The 25,724-nt window shown below is 41.1% G+C and overlaps 1 protein-coding gene across 1 annotated transcript in view; it reads right to left on the reverse strand.

The window, feature by feature from the left end:
- PRIMA1 (proline rich membrane anchor 1) overlaps positions 1-25,724 on the reverse strand; it is a gene marked incomplete at its 5' end in the record, with an annotated part of 41,515 nt that overhangs the window by 7,584 nt on the left and 8,207 nt on the right. The window contains one exon of the mRNA XM_010711856.3: positions 14,072-14,201. Coding sequence (XP_010710158.3) covers positions 14,072-14,201 — 130 coding nt within the window. The remainder of the gene's footprint in view (positions 1-14,071; positions 14,202-25,724) is intronic.

Below are 25,724 nucleotides of genomic sequence, written 5' to 3' on the forward strand. Positions count from 1 at the left end.
AAAAATTCATATTATCTTATGCCAGCACTCTGCAGAGTCCTGCGTAAAGGTCAATGTAACATTCAAACAGGATTTGTACGTTCTGACTTTAGAAAAGATCCCCCTCAGTGGGATTGGGGAGAGAATTGGAAAAAGGTAAAAACTTGTGAGCTGAGATAAATGCAGTTTAGTAGGAAAGAAAAGGAAAGAATAACAGTAATAATAACAAAATACAGAACAAGTGATGTACAACACAACTGCTCACCACCTGCTGACTGATGCTCAGCCAGTCCCTGAGTAACAGCAGCCAACTCCCCATGGTCAGCTCCTCCCTGTTTTATTGTTCATCATTTCACCATATACTATAGAATATCCCTTGGGCCAGTTCAGGTCAGCTGTCCCAGTTCTATCTCTCCTCAGCTCCCTGTGTTCCTACAGCCCCTTTGCTGGCTGGGCTCTGTGAGCAGCTGAAATATCCTTCACTTTGTGTAAACAATGTTCACAACAATTAAAACGGTGGTGTCAACATTACTCTCATGCTATATCCAAAACACTGCATACCAAATCCAAAACATTCCAGCCTTTATAAAGAAAATTAAATCTATCTCAGCTGAAACCAGGACAGGCAAAGTTCTGGACATATGATCATGTCTAATCACAAAACTCAGCTGATGTGTTCAAACAACACCCTCCTGTCAGCTTTTACTACTGAGGTAAATTTAGCACAGATGTAAGTCTAGGTAATGCAGTACTGCTAGTAGAGCAGTATGGGAGGGTTTCTCTTTATTTTTCTCATTCTTAACATTAAAAAAATAAAATATATGACTTTTTTGATAAATAGACTTAAAAAAATTGATAAATTCAACTCCTGCTGGAGCTCTGATACTCAGCTCAAGACTGCCAGGAGATACCTGCCGTCACTTGAGATTTACTGAAAGAAATGCCTATTCTGCTTCCTACAAAATGGGAATAGAGCATCAATTTTCTCTTTAAAAATGCAGTCAGGCACTATGCCTTCCAAGCTGTACATTGTTTGAAGAGATGCCCAACGCCCAAATGACCACAGTGCAAGTCTGTTCCTTCCTGAACAGTGGTACAAAATTGTAAATTGTACTTAAAATGTACAATAAGGAAAGATAAATAGCTGCAGACCTGTTCTAGCTGCACAGTAAGTCCAGAGCCCTTCCAGTGCTTGTATATGCAATAAATTCAAAGCTGCTTTCCACAAGGATGAATATTTCATTAGCTATCAACACATAAAAATTAATGTTTTTCTGTAAAATTGGATATCATACAACACACTCTTTTGCTTTATAGGATTGGTCTATCCTCGTGTATAGTGGAAATACCCATGCTGTCTAGGTATATGCAGTGATCCAATAGCAGCAGCAACGTTCTGGGTTACAAACTTTTGTAAGAAATAGGGTAGATATCTGATATGTGTATTTTCACACAGTCAAGCCTCCCATGCTGCACTGATAGTGGCTCCTGTGGCAGCTAGACTTCACTCCTGGAAGCCCAGACAAGATGATGTGTGGGCTACCATCATTCTTCAGAAACATCCTCGTTTAGCAGATATGGACGTGGAAGAATAAATTTTACAATTTTTTATTCAGTTACTGGACCATCTCAATAACCAGAATTTTTATAAGAATGCAAAGAAAGTGAATGAAGGGTGTTTACATCTCAGCACTGTAGGTATTCATGCTGGGCATCAGCCACCAGAGATGAATCTGTTCCCATAATAGCAACTGCTGGGTGAAGCAAGCTTGCTTTCTAAGACAGGTTTGTGAACAGAACCCCTACTAGACAGGCGCGATGCACTGAAGGAAGTTGCTTTATGAGAGACAGCTATCAAATCTAGAAGCTTGTGTGCAGCTGCTCACCAGGAGCCTTGCCTTATGACCAATCTGGGCTGGCCAGCCTGGTGTGATGGATCAGACACACAGGGCTCATGCTTTGAAGTGAAAAGGAAGGTCACTTCTCTGAGATGGTTTTCAAGCCCATAGAAAGGGAGTTATATTCCGACTTCCTCTGACTATCTTGGAGAGATCAGAGAAGTTCAGTCTGGATATTATTTATTTGACATTGTAAAGGTAGGTAGAAACCAAAGAATTCCTGAAGAAGAAAAATATTTGAAACTTCAGATTTTCTCAATTCAATTAGTCATATATTGACCATCAGTCTGTCCACAAAACAAGCAGCACACTATTACTTGTAGGAAGAGGTTACTGGCGCAACTACTTCCCATGTCTAGCAAATGATTTACAACTATAATAAAAAACAAGCTCCATCTGAACAAGTTACTCAGTTAGTCTCCTACATGGAGACAGAGAGAAGATCTGTGCAAGTGCATTTGCTAGAATTGGTATGCAAAATGGAAGAGTGTCTTTCACAGCACTGAAAATCATGTTGCTTTGATCTAGCCTTAAGATACCGTCTCCTAAGCAAAATTTCTTCTTTTCTGGGTGTTCATATGAGAATTTTCAAGTCTGTAATTTATGGCTCTCCCTCACAGCCACATTTAGCTGACTGATATCTGGAGTATATTTAAGCAAGATCTGCAGGCATGTTGGCAATTTCCACTTCAGGGTGTTTCACACTCCCCTGCGACAGTCAAATCCCCCTTGCCATGCACAGATTGAATGTCTAGTCTTTGCTGAGTGCTTCTCTCAGTGAAAAATATTTCCATATGGAGCTCTCTCCGCAGCCATTCATCAGCACTTAGAGGCCCCCTGAGCTCTTGGACAAAAAGGCAAAATGCAGTGGGCAGGGCTCCTGCTGCAGAAGTGCACCTACTCCAGGCTACTGGAGACATTGGGAATGCATCTGGTAGGAGAATTTGGCCTCTTCAGACCACAAGTAAATGCAGTAGATTGCTGAGCCACACATGAAATTTAAGAACTGGAGTTTAGCCTTCATTTATTTTCATCAGGACAAAGTCAAGAGTAATTCCACAGGCTTTGGTGGACTTGAGCAGGATTTGTTCTGATCTGGCTCTGGGAGCCTAAGGTGATGCAATTGCCTTTTCTACTCAGCCTTCAGTTAAACCAACTTCAGAATTAATGCTCCTTACTTATCACTCACACAAAACCTATCTTAAGAAGCATCTTTATTACTGGACTATTAACTGAGGTAACTGATAAAAGTACTTTCAGTGACCCCTCGTGTTACACCCCACTCTTTGCACTCATTATAATGATCTTTAAAAGGTTTTATTGACTAGTGAGATATGACAGCTGACGTTATCTATTGGGTGTTCTCACTGTGAAAGACATAATCGATGTGTTTTGATGACAAAAGGAAATAAAATGAATGGGCCTAATGTGAAACAATGAGCTCATGCGGCTGACCTTTCTGCTTGGCAAAAAGCCACTAAAAAAAATAAAAAAAAGGAAGAGACATTTAAAGCATGAAATACTTACTTTTAACAAAGCCAAAAAATATCTGGAGTATGGCCAAGGCCACAGCCAAGCAACACAGAAATTGCCTGGCACTGCCAGTACATATGTAGTGCCCTGCTAACTGAGACTGTAGGTAACTGTAGTGTTAGGCAGGATCTGCTTAGCAAGTCTATAATTAAAAAGAGAAGCCAAATTTCTGTCCTAACCTCTTATGGAAGACAATAAACATGCTTGAACAATTTAATCTAATTAAAAAAAAAAAGAGGGGATGGGAATTGTTTCAGGGAATACTAGAAAAAAGACTGTTTAAAAGGAGAGATAGGAAGCAGACAGGGGTAAATTTAAGCTGGATATCCAAATAAGTATTCTGTCCTTAGAAGAATAGAGGTTTGAATTGGGACTGCTGGAGGAGGAAGCAAGGAATGAGTGAAAGTGACACAGGTTCAAGAAGAAGGCTGATATGTGTACGGTAGGAATTTGTTGTGGTTTAACACAGCAGGCAGCTAAGCACCACAGAGCTATTCACTTCCTCCCTCCCAAGAAGAGAATTGGAAACAAAACAAGAATTGTTGGTTGAGATAAAAAGTACTAACACAGAGATGTAAAATGGAAAAAAATGCAATGATGTATACACTTAACCACCCACCGCACAGCTAACAATACAACTGCCTGCTGACTAATGCTCTGCTGTCAATGCAATGTCTCCTTACAGGTTTGGTCCTTCGTTTCTGCTTGTGTGTGAGAGCTCTCTGTGACCTGCACAAAAATAAGCCATGCACATTCCCACGGTTGAGGATGTGAAGCAGCAAACCTTGCTCTGATCATCTGCCACTTGCTGGTAATGCAGAACCATGAGTGCAAGGCTAAACTTGAGATCTTTTAGTCCCCCAGCACTCTTCAGTCTTTCTGGTACAGATTGAACAACCTTTAATCACTATTGTGTACTTTCTGTTCTCAAAGTGCTTAAAAAACATTAAGAAAATCTGAAGATATGTGCTATTTAAATGCCCTGTATCTATCCTGATTAAAACCTTGCTTGTTTTATATAGACGTCTAAACATATATATTGAACAAAACGTGAGAATGGCTTAATCAATTTACTCAGCTATACTGGCCAGTAAAACCAGTTATAAACTATTACTTAGCTGAGCTCCCAGGTAGAAGTTGTCCTTACAAAAGGATATTTATATTGGAAGTGGAGGAGGGAAAGCTGCAGGCACTGCATCCCATGTCTGCAAACTGGCTGGTAGTTGGTACGCCAGGCCAACTGGACGATAAATATGGGAAAAAATGTGGGATTGGAGTAGTAAGGTGGAAAAGGAAGCAAAAGCTACTCTCCATTGGTCTCTCACAATCTCTGAAGGACATTATGTCTCTCACCACCCAGGCAATTACAGATATTGCCATTCTAGACACTGGACTTTTCTATCCCCAAAACAAAGTTCATCTGTGCTACTGTGTGCCCAGATTTTTTGTTGAATGCAGATGGTTATCTGCATATAGTTACCCTGCTATTTAATCCCTTAAAAATGTAAGCAGCAACCAGACAGAAGAGCAAGGCTACTGCTATTTCAACTAATCATTTGAGTAGAGTTTCACATAATTATTTAAACGGATGCATTCTGTGCAGGTGAAATAAAATTCTCTGCCTATTTTCTAGTACAGAAATGTGTCTAATAGAAGACTATCTATAGGACAAATAAATGCAAGGAGTTGAGAAGAAAGCTAAAATTTGTAAAATAAACAGACCTGCAGCTTTCTATATCACTTTGCATTTGAGGCAATCTGTCTCTGTTACCAGTTAAACCACTGATTTCCAAGCAGCTGCTCCTGAATTTCTCCAGTCAAGGAGAAAATTCTGCAAAGCCAGATCCTTCTCTTTGCAAGAAAAATGCACACCTGCCATGAGCTGACTGTACACAGTGGTCCCATCTTTCCCATGTTCCAGGTGTGCACAGCAAGCAGCAAGTCCAGTGCACCTTGATGTATGCACAAAGATTTGGATTTATGTAGCTCGGAAGCTAAGTAGGTTCAGCTAACTGTAACTAAGGAAGGATTCAGTTCAGCCTGTCTCCATGTTCAGAAGACCACAGGGGTCTCAGAGTTAAGAGCAACTGAAGGGAAGAGCCAGATTAGCTCACACTTATCACTGCTTGGGAGTATTAACGTCTTTCACAATGTTTTGTGCCACAACCTCAGAAAAAAGACACCCGAGAAGGCACTGCATAATTTCTCCATCTGGAGCCTCTTTGCAAGAATGTTTTAAGGCAAAGGCAAGAAAAGGAACCTTATTTTCCTATTCTTGACTTGTAAACAGATGAGATCAGACCCTTCATTCCTCTCTGCACTTTTACTCCACTACCTGTCTTTAGTTTAGGATAAGAGATGCAGAGATGCTTCTAGAACAGGCCATCTCCAAAAATGTCTTTTGACATAGATATTTAGCCAACAACTCTCAAAGCCAGACAATCTGGAAGCATGTTCTCCAGCCTGATGTTACCGAAGGGGATAACCACATATGTACTGAGGAAACAATTGAGGAATGAGGCAAGCATGTGGCTGGGCATGACCACCCCAGCAAGTATCATCTTCTCTCACACTGACCTACAGCACATCTTGCCTTTGCAGCAAGGCTCTCCCAAAGTGGGAGCTGAGTGCTGCTTAGCAACCCAGGAACTTTATAAATATGTAGCACTGGGATGCAGAGAAGAAAGGATAGTTGAGCAGAAATCAGATTAGGTGCAGAATCTGGCACTGGCTCTTGCTATGCCTCAAGTTGTATGGCCTCTTGTATGGCCTCAATTTGCACCAGGGTAAATTTAGATTGGATATCAGGAAAAACTTCTTTACAGAAAGGGTTAAGGACTGGAATAGGCTCCCGAGGGTGGTAGTTGTGGTAGTTGAGTCCCTGAATGTGCTTAAAAACCATTTAGATGTGGTGCTCAGAGATATGATTTAGCAAAGAGTTGTTAGAGTTAGGGTAGTATGGTTAGGCTGTCTGGACTTGATGATCTTTAACATCAATTGCCTGAGCAATTCTATGTTGATTAGACTTCATGCAGATGGTGACTGCCCAGCCTGTAACTTGTCAAGATCCTTCTGTGAAGCCTGTCTGCCTCTAAGGGAGTCAACAGCTTGGATGAAAGTGATGGGAAGAACTGGTGCCCTCCTCCTCCATGGGCAGGACTAGCATGTGGTTGCCCCAGTGCAGGTCCAGACAAAGCCTACCAGGGACTGCACTGGACTCGCAGAGGAACTGCTGGAGGCAGGGTACTCATGCATATGACTGGGTTCAATCCTGGCTGTTCTGGCTCTTCTCATGCTGTGGCAAGAGGGTAAGTACCAGCAGTGAGGGCAAAAACCAGGAAGTTGGCTAGAGACAACTAGATATGACCTGAAATTCAGTAGAAATAGCTGGAAAGAAACACAGGCTGACAGCGATGAATCAGGCCCATACTTCTCTGGCTTTCTCTTCCTAAATTGTTGGGTTTTAGAAGTTCTGCAAATCCTCTCTGTCTGCTGAGCCCACAGGCAGCTTCAACTGTTCCAACACTGGAGAAATCAGGCTCCACTGCTCTGACTCCAGATGCACTGCAAATCCTCTGTGGAAAGGGACAGGGAATGATAAATGCACACAGCAGGTTCCTAGGGGATTCTCTTAGTGTAGAGGGAATTTCTGTGTGGTACAGTGATGGAGTAACTGATTCCTATCCCAGCGCCAGGGGTACAGTTTCCTCTGCTTCATAAAACAGATTGTTCTGGGCATCTCAGTGTGCTGCTGCTGGGTTTTTGCAGGCTGTAACAAACACAGGCCCTCAAGTACCCTAGATACCCAGACAGAAACTTTCCATAGGTGTACCAGCACACTGTACCAGACACATCTCAGACACAGCTGTGATTTTTCATCTGCAGGGTCAACCACAAGAGCCCTCATGTCAGCTTGCAGAAGTTTACAAATCAAATGAATTTCTAAGGAATAGAAATTTATTTCTTTGCCCTGTGGAGTTCTGAATATGTGGGAGTCTTGAATTTAAAGTCCATTTTAAGAATTGTAGATGAAAAGAGTGGGTGAAGAGATGAAAATCCCATTTTAAACCCTAATGTCATATTTATACATATTACTTCAGAAGCTATGGCTTCAAGAACAGCATGTAATAAAAAATCATTTAAAAATCATTCAAATTGGCAAATCTTTCATTGTAGACCTCCAGTATCTGACTGTATTTTTGACTTGTGCTGGGTACATTTTGGGAATATTTCAGCTAGTACAACTAGATTAACATGAGCATCACACACGTGAAATCCACATGTAGCTTAGAGTTGTGCTGAGGCAGTAATGGTAAAATACTTTCACCTAGTGCCGGATTTCTTCCCATTTGATGTGCTAGCCTAATCTGCTGCAGAAAACAGAAAAATGGCAGGTCATCAGTCATGCTGTAGATATCCACTTTATAGCAACCAAGTAGATGAGACCATTCTTCTGTCTTCTCATACTGAAAAACACTGTTTTGTTGCAATTAATAATGATTTTGGACTAGACTGTGCTTTATCTCAGTACTTCACTTAAGAGAAAGCCATATGGCTATAGAAGAAGGGACTATCTAGTGCCTTCTTTTTGGGAGTGCAAGCAGTTCAAAATGAGAAACAGAGGACTGTGATCTGTCCAGTAGGACACACGCAATGGCTCACTATAGCTCCTGCCTCTGCAGAATGCTTGATGTTTTTTCCCTTTGCAAGCACCTGCCTCATTCTGTTAAAAGTCAGCCTCCTGAAGCCTGCTCCAACTACTGAAACTAGACCTTGCAGTACATAGGGTTCATAAATCACAGGGCAATGCTGAGTACTCTAGAAAACACCTGAGCAATGAATTTTAAAACAATGTGAATATGACCTGCCATTTTATTATTTCAGTACAATGTTTTCTCCTATTTAATTATTATTTGAAGGTGAACTCACTACCTATTTAAGGAATTGCATGTGTAGGCATTTATGGTGCCTTTTTCTCAGGCTATAAGACACATACAAACCTGTTGAGGTTTGACAAAGTTCGAGTAGTGAGTAGAAGGTATATTATGTTAGACTTTGCTATCATGGGGCTGTTTCTTTGCTGACTTAGCAAGAGGGCTTTTTGTCAGCAAGCTCACTGTGGTGCAGCGAGCACAGAGGTATTTGTCCTAAAACGCTGCAGAACCAATGAGTCACATCCCCAGGCACAATGAGAAGCTCACAGGCCATCTCAGATGATATGGATGTTCTGGGGAAACTAAGTACAGGCTTTTCATGTATTGAAAAAGATTCTAAACATCTCCTGCCAGGTTACATGGCCTGTGCATCCGTTAGCACAGAGACTTGGGTGCTCAGCTTTGCTCTCTGCTTTGAGATTGGAGGGATGGCTCCAGTATCTTAATTTTATATAGACAACCAGAGATTTGTTTTCCCTTTCTATATAAACGCCTCATAGTAAGACATTGACACACCAGTGAGCTGCAGAAACAGGATTATAAAATGCTGATCCCTTTCTCCTCCATTTCAGCTGTTTATTTACGAAAATTCTTTCATTAATCTTCTTTGCTGTGTTTACTTCCCACTTCAGTCCAGTCTTACTGTCTTACCGTGGTTCAGGTGCTTACATGGTAAGGATATGTTGAGAAAAGCTCAGGAGGCAGCCACCTCCAGAGCCGATTAAGAGAAACAGAGCTCCACTGATTGTTTCTTGAAGCTGCACTGATTTAAACCAGATTAAGATTTGAAAGAGCTGCTTGCATTCATGGTGCATTGCCCAAGTCCAGTCTACAAGCCATGTAATATTGAGATGGCCTTGCTCCCTCCAGCCTGTGCTAATTGTCCTTGGACCTCCTGGTTTTACTTCTTGGTGAGTATGCTCCAGGGAAAGGGCATCAGGTTTTTAGAGGGATAAATGCTGGAGAAATACATGGAGGTAGTCCAGACTTGGAACTAGATATTTGATTACTCATTCAGATATGCAAAGTGTTACAGAAATCCCTGACTTTGAGAGCACTATCTTTACCCTGTGAACTGAGAACTCCTGCTACCTAAATGTGTCTGAGTTCTGCCTTGTGGTTACGCCTGTTCTAGAAATCTGCAGACAAAAGGTGTCACAGATACTGATGGCTGCCTGAACAAAGCACAACACATCCAGCCAATCCTTAGATTCTTTTCTAATATTCTTTGTGAAAGTTTCTTAAGAGAAAATTCAGATTTGTTTTTTTTTAAAGAGGAAATATTCTCCTGTCATTGTGACCAAAGAGAATAGCTGTTCCTCTACTGCAAAACTGGGGTTGCTGTCATCAAGTGTACAGCCACAATGTAGCACAACACAGTCTCTTCAAATGATTGACAAAGCTCATCTGTGCAGCTGCAGACCTCAGTATCACATGCAGAAATGTAGAACTGCCCCATAGGTATCTTCCCAACAGTTTAATATGTCTGGCAGTGCTCTGAGTATTAAAGCTGATTTAAATATTTTGGTATTAGTTCCCTTGTGAACCAGAAAACACAGGAGTGGATTTCAGCATTTCTTATGAGCATTTCATATGAGAGACTTTAATATTTCCAGAGAGATGTGGGGATGGAGATAACAGCAGGCTGGCTTGGTTTCACTAGTTATTTCATACAAATAAGCAGCAATTCACTAGGTTGTATTTCATGACAAAAATGGCTTAGTGCCAAAAACTTTTGATAAGCCAAACTCTAGCTTACTGAAGGGAAAACTCAGGTGAAATATTTTATACAGAACAAATAAAAATAGAGCTGAGTTATGATACCTTAAGGACAGGTACTCTCTGTCTTGTAGCAGAAAAGCAGACAGAAGAGAGTTAGATTGGGTCTGGCCCTTTGAAATTGGAGATTTTAACTTCAGTGCAATAGCATTTTTCTACTTTTTCTTTCCACTTTAAATTTGATTCTTATGAAAGTGAACGATTAGTACAATAGAATCAAGCTCTGTGCAAATAAATCTCTGCCTGTACTCTTCTGCTAAGACATTAAACACTTGCTATACCCTACAATCAGATACTTGTTATTATTACACTCTTCAGCATCTCTTTAGTGCTTATACTGCTAATTAAGATGAGCCTCATGCTTTAGGCTAAGTAGGATATAGATATTGTTGATAGCCAGGCAATAAATCCCACTTCATTTGGAAGACTGTTAAGCAGAGAAATATGGAATCAAGCTATCAAGTTAGTCCGGTTATGCTCCTTGCAATACATAATTCATAATACTTAAAGATTTGTCACTGGGAGATACACACCATATATGTTTACTGTAGTTTAATTCAGATTGGCTGATAGTATGAGTTTTGCCCATGGGTAGATGTACTTTACAAAGCAGCTCGTGTTCAGTATCTTCTTGGTATTATTATTTTAGTTTATTTCTTTTTTAGCTGATGGGCTTGTGAGAATTTTAAATGTAGTTCCTGTAGGCTCCAAAAAAGATTTTGAACCATCTGCTGCTTGCTGGCAAGCCAGTTTTCATGCTTACTGGTGCTTTCAGTTTCTGCTGCACCCCAGGCTCCCATCAGAGTGAGAGTTTCCAAACGTGAAGATGTGAGCCTTTCCCAGCTCTTCCAGGAAGAAGTAGAAAATTCCTGTCTATGAATTCTGGAAGGCGACACACAAGGTTTTATAGAGTATGTATTTGGATAATAATCCTTGCCACTTTTGCATTTACACTGATAGTCAGACAGCAAGTGTTGAACCTAGTTGATACCCGTGAAATGTAGGCAAATGGTTTGATATCTGTCTCAGAGTGAGGAAACTAAGCAGGAGAGGGTCTCAAGAGTCAGCTCATGATGGGCATTGTAAATAGTTCCTTCCTAGCAAGCTTTGCCACTCTCCTGGTCCCCCTTGTTGCCGCCTCAACCATCAGCTAAATGGTGGCAGCGAAATGAAGCTTTGCCAACTTTGTAACTTGCAGACATGCCTGATGTGGCACAAAGAAGGAAGGGATGCTGTTCAGTGGTGACCCACTGTATTATCCTCATCCTGAGCTAAGAAAGATTCAGCATGGGCAAGGATGGGATCTTCCGACTAGTTTCTTGTTTCTACATAGAGAGAAACTGTGTGAACCTTTCCTTGGACAACAAGAGTTATGCCATGTCATGTCTATATCACAACCTAGATACGGTTGAAGGAGGAGCGTCTGAAGGGGATCACATTTGAAGGAGATGAGAGTATGATAAGCAACCAGACAACATGCTGCCCTGGAGGTGGGAGCCAGATCTGTCAGAGACACTGTAATGACAAACATCGCACTTCCAGGAGATGCAAAGAAATGAGGGTCTGGAGGGACTGGATGTGAGAGTTGGTGTGATGGAGGTGTAAGAAAGAATGGGGCAAAGCACAGCTACAGAGCATGATGGAGCACACTGGAGGGACTCGGCTTCAGTGTTACTCAGATTAATATCCTCCCTCCTTCCTTAGCCAGCTCTACCTCCCAGCAAAAAAATAAAGTGAAGGATTTCTCACACTAGCTAAAACCAATTCAGCTCAACAATATGTGATAATACTCTGTGTTGAAGGCAGAGATGCTTCCCTTGTGTAGTGACTTATCTTATTTCTCAGGGCTTATCGATAGATATCCTTTACAATAGATCAAGTAACCTGAGCTACTGAGGGATGCTGCCAGGCACTTCAAGGCATCTGTTTAACAGTTGTTTAAGAAAGGACTCATTGATGAAAAGCAATGCTCTAGTTACTCTGTAAAAATATAATTAATAAGATTTTTCTTTATAGCCATCCATCCCACAGCTGAGCAGTTTTCAGCTAAGCATTTGTCAACACTGTGAATGTCAACAATAAGATAAAAGAGGAGTTTTCACTTTTCTCTGAGCCTAATGCCAGTTCAAGCTGCAGACTTGTATGTTAATATCCTCACCACTGACAAATAACTGGTGTCTTCATCAAGCATCTGTATTACACTTCACTGACATGAGACACAAGAGAGTTGGTTATATGAACTCCCATAGCCTTTTCCAGGCAGCTCTAAATTTGTCTGATTAAATTTCTTTTCTGTATTTCCCATCTACCAGCAGCAGAGAGCAGATCTGAAGAGCATTTTTTTTGCTAAGCTCACATTGTCCTGGAGAGTTACTGCTTCCATCGGCATATTTTGCAGCCTTAACAGAAATCATTCATAGTTTGACATTAAGCAGACAAATGCAATAGCTGTTGTTGAAAAAAATACAACTTTCCACAGGGAGTTGGACTTGTCCCCTGTGAACAGACCAAAGTAGATTACGAACTACAAGCAAGAAATTTTGCTGGGTTACCCATCCAACTGGACTCTGGTTTCAGTCCTCCATGGATGATTTTTTTTTAAAGTGCAGTAGACAGAGCAAAAGCTTTCTAGCTCCTCAAAACTAATAACCATTCATTTAAGTATACCAGAATAGCAAAGATACTTATGTCAATTTAATAAGGTAGTAGATACAGATTTCTGTTTTCTTGTTTGAATTCTCCCTTTCTGGTACTCTTGGATATACCATCATCCAAATCCTGCATAAATTTTTCAAACAACCAGAAAGTACATGCAGTGCTCTCCTGTTGTGATATTCCTGCTGGGGCTCATCAAAAGTCTTGCAGTTGCCTTGCACACAAAAAACTTTTCCATGAAAATTATTTTCTTTTCCTGTTTTTTTTTTTTTTTTCTACCTCAGAAAGATCCCTCAAACATTCCCAAGCTGGAATCACTTTTCCAAATTGTGATTCAGATGTCATTGCAGCATCTCATGAGAGTTATGATTATTGTATTCTCTATGTTGAGCCGAGTGACCCAGCTGCAGTACAGTTCCAGTACTACAATATGAAATAGTGACACAATGAAAACCCAACTGTGAGGCGTCCTCAAAGAAACTCCATCCATTGTGGGAATACAGTTTCCCACAAGGCACTTTCTTTTCTAAATCCATGTACTGGACCTCGCAGTCAGTGCTTTCATGTAGAAGCTTTCGAGTTTTGACTTTTTCTACTGGAAAGTTGAAATTCTTTTTTAAAGAGTTGATCTCCCATCCCATTTTTCTGTGTAACTGACGTTAAAGCTATCTAACTGCCTGGAGTCTCAACAAGCACATCTATCATAAAGCCAGAGGCAGAGGAGCTGAGATGGTTACTACACACAGTATTGTACATAGGCTTCACATGGGCTTTTAAATTAAAAGAAGTAAGTTTTGATTTTGATTGTGTAGATTGAAGCAAGAAAAAAAAATAAGAGAATAATCAAGAGTAAGTCAGAAGTTGAGTCTCCAAATGAAAAATTACACAAATTACCCTAAAGTTTAGGTTAGAAAAGCTTGTATTAATTTGAAATATTGCACTTAGCAATGGGTCTGGGCCAAAAATCTCACATCCCACATACACATTTTGAATTGAAAGCTTATTGACATTATTCAGCATCCTGCAGCATTTTAACTTTGGGGAAACATTGTGACTTTGTCCCATTTTTAACTTTTCCTCTCCTCAAGCCCATGGCTGTGCATTGAACTTCATCCTTTACACAGACAGGACAAGGTACATTAAGTAATTTTCCAATAAAAACACACTGACCATAGAGTACCTCAGTCTGCATTTTGCCCTTAGGATGCATTTGAAGAAAACCAAGCCAAGTCTTGGGTCAGCTTTTGTAAGATTACATTGTTCTAAGCACATTAAAAGCATCTGTACCCTTACCTTTTTATGGCTTTGTAGCAAATGATGACAACTACAAAGAGGAACACTAGTGTGGCGCAGCATACTGCAATGATAATAACCAGGCCTGGCCACCAGGTCTCTTCAGTGGGGCAGAAAGTAGACTTGGGAGCTGTAATAAAGAGTGTGGAAAAACACATGAATTCTCTTGCATAAGCTGAATATAGTCAGATCCATTTTAGTTACTCATGCAGTAGCACAATGCCAGGGCCACAGATTCATACAAAGAGGCTGCCTCACATTTGGGACAATTTATATTTTTCCCCCAGTCAATCCCCCTGTTTGGTACTAGATATTTCTGTCATGGTTTCCAGATGACCAAGTTCTTGTGTATCCACAGTGTTCAGCACAGAGGAGAAAGGCTCAGCTCTGCTACCTGCAGGAAATCTCTCCCCTCCTCCAAGATTGTCATCTTCTGTACATCAGCAGCAGACGTCATGCTGATAAGGACAGGCTTTCAAATCACATTAGGGGAGGTTTATAAGAGAGCAATAGCAGTGTGTACCAATCAGTATTGCAGCTGCTATCATTGTAACCTTGGAGAAAGGAAAGGGAATGGGTTTTAAAAAACAAGAATTTTATTGCATTTATTAATTGCTCTTAGAGGACTGTGGCTGTCAAACTTCTTCCCTATTATCCATCCCAATAGTTAAGAAATGTTTATATTAAGAAATGCTAACTCATGAAAACAAGCGATTGTTATTACGTTTTTCTTATTCAATTTAGGGCTAGAATTGCGTATTTAATGCTACTCAAGACAAGCAACATTTTGAATCAGAAATACTACTGGTGGCACTTAGCTCAAATCTTTTTCTCCAGGGCCAAATTCCTTTTCCCATACTTTCTGGGACACCTGTTTCTTGAAGGATGGTGAGCAGTAGACAATGCCATGAGCAACACCGGTTATTGCAAAGGGGGAAGAGACCCTTTCCTCAGTGTACTCAACCACATAACTATCATGAGATGTTGGGTCCTTCTAAAGGAAGTTCAATAATGACTCAATTAATGGGAATGATTAAATCTGCATTTTCAGTTAAGAAGAGGAAATAACCAAATATAGCAAAAGGAAGCTGAGAAATCAAGTAAGTTGTAGAACTAATGGCTCCTGGTTCCACTTCTGACAGTCTACTTCCAAACCATTTCAGCAACCAAATTTTTACTTTCTTACTGTGATGCTGCAGAATTAGTTTCCACTGGGGGGTGGAATTATGTATTGTATTCTGATATGACCTGATATTTTATGAATGATTTAAATATTGTTATCTTTTTAACATTCCAGAACAGAGAGCATTTCAAAGATAAGAAAATGCTGGCACTCAGGAGCATACATACTCAGGGCCAACTCTACCCTCCTGATATTGCCCCAAGAAACAGAAATGGTTCCACTGAAATCAAATGAAATGTATATGCATATGATAACAATCATACAGAATAGGACTGGTAGGGTCCTTTGTACTTAGTTCCTATTATTCCTCCAAGACAGGATCAACCAACCTAGTCATAGAGTAAACCAAGATCGTGAGACCAGGTTGGGTTGCTCTTCAGCACGATAAATGAGGGTAACAAATGGCAAAGAAAGGGCCTAAAGCAACACCTGTTACCTGCTTGAGTAGCGCATGCTCCTTGGTTGTTTATTACAGTATTTTTACACGGAGAATAAACAGATACATTTGGAACAGAATAGTGAAAATGTCTCCTGACAGCTTAAATGTAGCTATTTAAGACAGGAAATAAGAATTGCCAATGTGAAGATGACCCTTAATTCACCCAGTTCCATTCCTGTCCTCACTGATCCAGACCAGGCACTCAGAAAAACATGAGAAACAACTCTGGAAGTCATCAAAACCTGTTTATTAATTGCTGGTGATTTTATACAGGTTTAAAAATTATGTTATATTTCTATGCTTGTTATTGCAATGCTAAGTAACCTTAGAAATGTCCGCTATTCCCAGTATGCTTCTGATTGTGTGGTTGCTTTTACCTTCTTCAGTATGCAGTTATACTGCCCTCCTTACTGTGACATATATTCATCTTCAATGTATTTCTTTTCACAATTACCCTCTGAGGAAGAGCAGAACTGCTTTAATCCTCTTGAACATAAGGGAAACCAGAGCTTGGCCCACCTGGATGCCCCATATATCAGGTGTGAGGCACAGAGAAGTGTCCCTTTGAAAGGCCCACACTCGGCTGTCAATGTTAGGAAGACACTGATGTCTCCATCACTGGAGTGTGTGGTTCTGAACTGCTCCCTGAGGCCTCCATCTTTATGCATCCTCTTCTAAATCTATTATAAAACAGAAATGGTATATTGTTCCAGAACTAAATTGTATCCTTTCCCTTGTCTGATAAAGAAACAATGAACCATATACTGCTGTCAGTCACAGCACTGTTTCAGGAAAGGAGGACATCCCCGGGTGAAGGTAGTCCCTGCATCATCACTATGGGGTTACCAAGAGCTGACATCTGCTTCCCTGGCATCCAGTGCTGATCTCACATGGTTGGCTTCAGCTGCTCAGGGCATGACACCTCCTGATTTGACCAATTCCTGTCTGCTCTTCATTGGTCTCAAGATCAGCTGAACAGAGAAAGTGATTTTCAAAGTGCAAAGCAACCTGAGGAAAATGTTCTTTTTCTCCTAGGCCCTAAGGCGCTGTTCTGCGCACTGAACAAACCACTGGGTAGAAAGTAGTTGGAAAATTGTGACGTTTTGAAGATAAGCAAGCTGAGCAAAGCAACTGCAGGCTGTCATCCCAACAGAAGTCTTGTTAAATATTGAATACTTCATTCAATTAATAAAGTATTAAAATAAGTCACTGATGCTAAACAGCAAAGATTTAAGAAAACACATCTTGTCAAACTAGCCAGACATTTTCTGAGGAGAGTACTGGTTTGGTAAATACATGTATTACAGCTGGTATGATAACCTTAGACTTTGGGACGGCATTTGATGTTGAGACTATGAAACTATAAAGCTATACAGTATGTTTGGAACATATGAATTAAGCTAAAAGCCAGGGGTCTGGTGTGCCTCAAAATCTAACTGTATATGCTACTGAGATAATTTGTTTTTTAGCAACTCTTTTTTATACTCCCAAAATATAGGAATAGATACTGGTACAGTTTGTAAATCATTCAGGAATGTACTCCACTACAAGTGGAGATAAGCATATTTAGATTAGAAATAGGATAATTATTATCATTAGGGGTAATTATCTGTTACAATACTCTATCAACTCTGGTGAAATATTTCACTGAAAAATTTAGTTTAAGGTAGACTGTTCATTTCTCCAAAAAGAAGTCCAAATCCAGCTGCAGAGATTTACTTAAAATAACAATCAAGTCAAGAAAACACTCTGCTTCTGGGAAGCCCACATGAGCACAATGCCTTTTTTCCTTCTGGCCTTAAAAGTCAGGAAATACAAATTTCGGTTAGGTTTACTCTTAGAGGGACAGTGCTTTCCCTTATTCCAAACAGCACCAAAGACTAAATAAAGACAGTATCAACGCAATGAATCAACAGATCCATTTCAGACCAACTATGGGTGGCTGGAACTAACTCTGAGATAACAAACTAATGAAAATGTACACTGAGAGTAAAGGCATCCTGCAAACCCTTCAAGCACCAGAAAAATCTCACATGCTTGCCTTCTTTGACTAAATTCGTCTGCAAGTCTCAGTATTAAGGCAGCTTCAACTCTAATGCTAACATAGCAAGCATTTGTATGCATAGAGATCTAGCTAGCAATGGGCATACTAGGTGTAGTGGAAATGAAATGCTAAGTCACAGCCTGAAACAGCGACTGGGCACCTGATGGGAAGGCAGGGCCAACCCAGGGGAGCTCAGGTGCAGGCAGTGCAGCTGAGTGACTGGAAGGGGTGAAGCCAGAATCCACCTCTTCCCAGGCCTCATTTAAGTGTTGGCAGTGGAGGTAAGGGTATTTCTTGCTGGAGATTCCTGCCTGCCTGAGGCCTTCTAAAGGTAAGCAGCTCTTTTCCTTAATTTCTTCTTACGCTGTGTTTGACCTTGTTCTCTTTTGCTGTAGCCAGATGCTTTGTCATCCTGCTCTTGTTGTGGTCCTTTCTGTCCTGTTATAGTATTACACCAGGAAGGATTAGCTCAGCTTCAGAGGGCTTCACTGAAGAAGACAGTCCAGACACAAAAATACCGGGAGGAAAATGGAAATAAAACTTCCATGAAATTATGAAGAAATATCTGCTTTCTTTTTAGCAAATCTTAGAGTAGGTCACTCTCAAAACTGTCCTCAGCTGCTTAAAACAAAATAAAACCAACCGAACAAAAACTAATGATGAAGCAGTTCTTAGTCATGTTTTCTGGATCTCCGTGAAGGGGTTGTGTGCATGATATAAAAATAACATGTACTGTCTACAACAGAATATTGAAACATGACTTGGACTCCTTGAACATGTCCTCATGTTATCTTCAGTGCTCATGGCTACGCTTTTTAAACCTTAGATTTTGGAAATGCCATTAATTACTTTGAGGGTTCTTACTTTCCATTCTAGTATTACTTGTAGGCTAATTACTCTTTGCATGAGAACACCACTACATCCAAAAAGTGTCAGCCCTGAACCTGCCAAGAGGGAGTAAGGGGTGCTTTTAACCACAGAGAGCTCTGTGAGGGCCTCAGCCCTCCACAGAACCAGTGAATGAGAGGAGGGAGGCAGCAGTCATCCCTCCTGCCCTGGCCATCACTGCCAGTCAGCTGAACAAAACAAGGATGAGACAGCAAACAGACAAGGGAGCAGTGACCCATCTCCCACGTGCAGTCCCAGAGAAGTGTCTCTGGCTGGGGTCTGATTGTGTCAGCCTGCTACAGGCTCAGTCCCAGGCAGCTGGTGAGTGCATGCTGACATGATGTGGAAGAGTGACGGTGACCTCCTCACCTCCCTACAGCAATAGTGACTTCATGCCTAAAAAAGGAAGAGTGCTTTCAAGATAAATCAAAACTGCTTATTGTTTTTCCTCCTGCTTTTTATTTCTGTTCTTGCAGAAAGGTCAAGAGTGCTGGTGTAATCATCTTTATGAGACATCTGCCCATTTTTAATATTGTATATTCACCACAGGCTAAGCCCAGCCATCTTTATGCCTGCAACACTTCTCTCGCTCTTGCAGGGCTGCCTGAATTAGCCATGTTCTTCTACTTTGCTGGCCTGGAAGCACACTGGATTGTGTTTTGAAAGCAGGCTCATGTTCCAAGGGTCTCAAATGTTTTATCAATCTTAGTTGGAAACTGAAAAGAACTGGGAACGCAGGCAATGTGTTTCTGCTGACCAATATGTTATGTCACGTACGTTAGGACCTGTTGATCTGCTAGCTTAGACAGGATTAAGTTCTAGTCTCAACTTCACTTTTATTTGCCTTCTTATTTTGATAAACTCACTAATCTGCGCTTTGGAATCTCCATTTATAAGACAAGGAGAAGCTACTAATTCCAGCCAATTGCACTGGGATGCAGAGCATCTCTGGCAGCTCTGGGCTCTCTGAATGAAGGATTTGTTACCTAACCTAGGGCAATGTGGAGAGATCTGTGAGTCAGTGTAAGCTCAAGTGTCTCTGGCTTGGTCACTGCATTTTGTCATGTAGGAGCAGTTACAGATGTGTCTGGATAGTCCATATGATAGGAATACACTGTGTGCACTCAGGGCTGCTAACAGGGAAAGGCAGCCAGCATGGAGAAAACAAATCTTTCACAAAGAGCCATCTAATGAAATTTGTGGTACTACTAGACTTTAATACAAATATAGATCTTCAGCTGTTATTTTTAAAATGGATTTCAGGAAAATGAGTAGTTCTGTCCTCTTTGGGCTTTGTTCAATGAAGTTCCTGGATTTGAGGGAGAATACTTCCTGGGAGGATGAGAGAAATGAGCCTGACCAGAAGATGAGGGCCTTGGTGCTCCCTCAGAGTAAAAAGCACTTGTGCACTGCAGTGGATCTTCTGCTGTTACTCCTGTTCCCTCTGCCCTGCACTTGAGATTCCTTGCACAAGCTGAACATGTCAAAACAAACCACATGTCTGAAATGATTCATTTTGAAGATTCAGAAGCTGTAAGATATGAATGGATGCACTTCACTGTGTCCTTGGCAGGTCCAGATATCATCTCATTGACCTTCCTTCACAGTTATTACCTACATATGCTAGCAGGCAATGCCTGAGCTGCCAGAAGGCAGGTAAGGGAGTACATCAAACCACAGGCCAGTGGCACTGCTAGGATCAGTGCAGGCCTACAGGCTGGGCCAGGCCATTCACAGCTTGCTGGATGCAGCCTTGGGGACAGCCTGCAAACAACCTTTGCCTCCTCTTTTCTACCTCCTGACTGCTCAGCAGAAAGACAACCTGGATTTTGCCACATCAACCATAAGGCTGCTCTTTTGCCTCATGTTTGTAAGCAAATCAATCTAGCTGGTGGCTGAAGAGCTTTGGCCATGGACTGTCCTCCCCACCCCAGTACCCCAAGGCAGCTACAGTCCCCTGGAGAAATCACAGAATCACAGCATTGTAAGGATTGGACGGGACCTCTGGAGATCATCTAGTCCAATCCCCTGTCAGAGCAGATATCTTACAGGTGTAATGAAATGGCACAGAGAAGATATTGCAAGCAGACTGTCTTAAGGGAACAAGATGGTTCATAGACTCTTAAATATCCAACATGGATGTTGATGGGCACAACACTCAGGATGTGGCTCCAGCTCTGCCACTGCTTCTCCCTCAATTCTCTTGCATAGAAACAGCAAGCTCCAAAAGAGCACTATGCTAAAGTACTTAAATCAGTACCCAAAACAGTGAATTAAATCCAGTAAATGCACTAAAATACAAAATTTCCAGAAAGCCATGAGTTCTCGGGTCTTTTCTCCTCAAGCTGAGAGATGTGCTGTTGTCTGGTTGGAGAGGTAAACTTTGTGCAGGATGGTCAGCACAGAAAGCCAGATCTGTTAGCAGCCATCATTAATTTGAGAGACTGGGCCAACACAATGGGAACGTAAAGCAGGAATGGATGACAACTTCAATAACAGACGAAGTCAACTTGGGACAAGTTCATCTTCAGTAAATCCAAACATCACAGAATGGATTTGGATTATGTCAGTACCCAAAAAGTACTGACTTAAGAAGTTGCTATGTTGTATCTGTTTTCTGAGATGCTGCCACAGCGAGCCAACACAGAATAAGATACTGCCCAGGAAGGAAAGACTGAAGAACTCCTTTACACCAGTAGTGTCCTGTCCCAGCATCCTCATCTCTGGATTATGGCTGCCACTGTATACAATGAATAGACTGGCTTAAACAAAATAAGAGTCCCTAAATTTGCAGTAGATTTTGATGTACACAAAAATTCCACACAATCTTTTTTCCTACTTTTTCAGTTCTCTGTAGTACTGTGCTTTTACTGCTGCTTGTAAACTGAGGGCTATTTCTAGAGAGCTATGAGCTAGTCAGGTAAACAACTGCTACTAGGCAATAGTAGTGTGCTCAGCAGAAAGCCTGTCTTGATTTACTGCCTCCCTCAAGTAGTTAGGTTAAATAACACTGGTGGAAATCAGCTATTCCTGGAGCAGATGATTCTTCTGTTTATCACATTATGTTGCAGACAACTTTATATCATGCAGCTGCTCTATGCATATGTTCCTACTACAGTTTTAAAGGGGATACTGTTATCACTATGCAGTGGGAACTTCTGCTATAATAAAAACATGTGTGGGATAATGCTGGAGAAATTCCCTTCCCTGCAGCTTTCACACTGCAGATGCTGTTTCTCTGCACTCTCAGTTCACCTCTTTGTTTAGTTCTCTCCTCCTTTCTAAAAATAATTTCCCTCTGAAACAAGAATCATACAAGTATTGTGCACAGACCTGGAGTATGAGACTTGAAGAAATGGAAGAAAAAAGCAATTCTGCAGGACCTTTATGGAGGTCATGGCTCTTTGCAAGAAATAGGACTGTAACCTCGGGTGGAAAAAAGCTGAGCCTGAATGTAGCCAGGGAAAGAGAGAGGAGCTATGCTGGACTTCCAAGTGTGGTGCTTGATACCCAAGCTTTAGAGGTCATTGAACATGGATTCGTTTGGGTTTTCTAGTAGATTTCACTAAAACCTCATGTTACTATGCTGTCTTCAGTAACCTCACATTCTCCTGCTTTTTTCTGGCAGATTTCAGAATTCTCTGAAAAATGAACTTGTCATTAGTACTAAAATAAAAATAATACCAGATGAATGTAATGGTTGCTCAGGCATAAGTGAAGCACATTGAAATGAAGCAGCTTGTCCAAAGTTGCTACAGCTTGGTGAAAAAGCCAGAAAACAGAATGTCTTTTGACTCCTGGCCAGTCCTACATTCTGGACTCCTCCTTGGGACTCAGATAGAAACACTGGATTTAGTAATAACTGCATTTCCATGGTGGAAATAGTCAGATCTCTGCCCCATACTGATGCTATGCCCAGAACTTCTGTGTGGCAGAGACCCGTGGGCATCCAGTAGGGAATTCATGGAGGGCTCATGTTAATCCTGTAGAAAACTTCTGTTGGTTTTAACATCACTGTAGTGAAAGAATGGCTCTTCAGGTTAGAGTCCTACATGCTTATGGAAATACGATGATGCAGAGTGCAGAGCAATAGAAGAATGTTTAAAAAAAAAAAATAGATTAGGGAGTGAAAGTCTGTGCTCCAAGCAATCAACAAGCTGAGAACCAGATCTGCCAGCTTTAATCCTATCTAGCTGATGAGCCCCACCAGAACTGAGGCATGACTCCACAAATAGGAGCTGAACATGGTTTCAGATGCCAAAGTCCTTTGGAGGAGAGTAGGGTTAGTGACTGTGGAAGAAGAGTCTGTTCTCTAAAGCATGATCTGGAGAAGCAGTTGCATTTAAAGGCCTTGTGGAAAAAAAGCTTTTAAGGAGATTACATCATAGCTACTTTCTGTGTTAACGCTCTGCTCTGGCATTTATCTTTACAATGGGCACTCATGTCAGCTACTGCCCTCTGTCACATGTTTTTCTAACCAGCAGTCTCCTGATGAGATGCTGTTTCTCCCTCTCTCTCTGATTCTCCCTCAGTGAATGGATAGAATTGTTTTTAGCCTGATAAATTACGCACTATCAGTTTCTGTCCTAAGCAAATTAGAATTGAAGTCTATGGTTTGCAAGGCAATCTCCTTGCAAGAGTACAGTCATTCTGGAAAGCCTCATGTGTACCATCTCATTTCCCTGCTGTCCATGACCAGCACCAGTACCAGGCTGAGTAGCACAGAGCAGGATGACACCCTTACAGAGTCCTAGTGCATGACAGCCATCGTTCAGGCAGATGTTCCTGTACTCGATGGCCTGCTTTTTGAAATGCAGCAGTTGATCAGATTAGTAGGTATCTAATGCCTCCAAGAAACAGGTCACAAATGCCTGAACATTTTCTGTTAAATTAGTATTGTGGAATTTATTTCAGAAAGTGACCTGATTTCTGCAAGTTCTGAGCACTCGGATGCTTTAACTTGGGTGCCTGAATATAGATATACAAGCTTCGGTTTAACCTTTTGCATTTTATTATAGAGGAGCCAATCTCTCTTTTCTGAGGTATTGTCCCATGAGAACAGAAATCCCTCTAAAGAAAGACCCCCCCATCCTCAGCTCTTTCCTTCCTTGTTCAGTGATTTTAAAAAAATGTTTTTTTTACAAGATCTTTACCCCATCCTCTGATTCTCCTCCAGGCACAGTGGTCCAAGTTTTCCATAGCGTTCCAAGGTATAGGAATAAAAAGTATGGTTGCACAGTTATTCCTTTTCCAATTCTGTAATGGGGTAAATAATTTTACCCTTAGAGGTACTATGCTTCCCTAACAACCAGCTGCATTTCCTCGATCTCTTCACCAACTGTGTATTCAAGCAAGAACAGCAGTGAGGCAGTGGTTTAGGGCAGAACAACAACAGCACAGCCATGACCTGAAGACAGTGATTCTCAGTTCTTTAGAACAGAGGCACTGCTGAAAGGCACAGACATAAGCAAGTGCTGTACCATCCACTTCATTGCACAAACACATAGCCCAGCTCTCCAGTGGCAAGCAGTGTGCAGAAAGCATGAGCTATGCTTCAAAAGGGAAAATCACTGCCTGTGAACACCTGCTTGCCCAAGAAAACTGTGTGATCTCCTCACATTCAGGAAAGAGGCCTGAAAACACCTAACCATTGTCCAGTGGCCTTTGCCACTGCAGTGCTCTAATACCTGAAACTGTATTAGCAGATTTCCACATCAGTGCTCAACATTCATGCAGACATGTAAAAATAATAATTTTCAGTGCTTGATATCCATCTCAAATCCAAAGTTTACAGAAGTAAGCTTCACACGTGATAGCTCTGAGTGTTTGCTGGATTCCTGAGATCCAACCAGCAGGTTGGAGGTGGAGGGAGAGCAGTGCTCAGGACTCTCTTGATGCTTCCTGCAGGGAGGCAAGACCTCTTTTGCAGGAGTCACAATACATTGCCCTGAAGTCTTCTGAAAGCTTATTCATCCTTCAGTTCTTGCAGTGAACAGCCCTTCAAAGGCGGGATGCTGTACACTGAAATCCAGACAGCTGACACATGATTTTAGAAGTCTAAGCCCCTGCACTGATGACCAGTCTTTTGCCAGAGAATGATTAAGGAGATACTTCAGGACAAGCAGATTCAATCCCACATAAAAATGACAGATTTTCTTTGTATAATCTTCTATACGTACAGATCAAATTAAGGACAAGATCTGCACAAATTCTTCAGGCTGAGCAGTACTTACTTGAGTGGTGCCATCAAAGACACCAAGGCCATAAAATACAAATAGAATTCAGTACTAATGTTATGATTAAGATATTATCTCATAGATACTGTCTTTTTAAAGAGCTCAGGAACCCCCAGACAACAGCAAAGATTGGACAAACCTTATGGCTTGGAACTGACGCGATCTCAACTTTCATGCCTTCAGGGAAGGCAAATAGAAAACCACCTTCAGCCATCTGCAGGCTGAATTTCCTAGCACAGATTGTAGAAGACTTGGAAATACTCAGGATATTTCCCTCATGTATTAGTAGCAGCAGTTTCTAAGGCACTGGTTTGTGTCTATCTCTAAAAAGTTAATGGGTTGTGTGTAGGGTGTTCAGATACTGTATGGAGAGTGGCTATACTTGACATACATTTTAGGTTTATGACTACAGATGGCTCTAAAGAGTTTATTTTGAAAAGAAATACATTACAAGTCGTATGTCTGAGTTTAAGGGAACAGCTGGTTGACTATGTAGCAGATACTGTTGTGTACACCACTTATATAAATGTAGACCTCTTATTAGACATAACAGTTAATTCCTTTTATCACTTCAGTGGCTCAGTTATTACTGAAAGGGCTACAGCTATCACCTAACATTTTTCTGTAAGACCAGTTATTTCCACACCTAGTGCACTTGGATTCCTTATCCAAAGTGTGTTTGCGTTTCACTTAAGGGAAATATAGCTAAAACTGCTTACTTGATCAGAGCAAAATGGAACTAAAAGTGCTTTCCAAACCAGAAGTAAACTTAATCTCAGTAAGATAAAATTCCATTTACCATCTTACTCATTATCTCTAAAATCCAAAATAGTTAAAATTGCATTTACAGCTTGTTAACATAT

The sequence above is a fragment of the Meleagris gallopavo genome, chromosome 5 (genome assembly GCF_000146605.3).
Source record: "Meleagris gallopavo isolate NT-WF06-2002-E0010 breed Aviagen turkey brand Nicholas breeding stock chromosome 5, Turkey_5.1, whole genome shotgun sequence".
Classification (NCBI taxonomy): domain Eukaryota; kingdom Metazoa; phylum Chordata; class Aves; order Galliformes; family Phasianidae; genus Meleagris; species Meleagris gallopavo.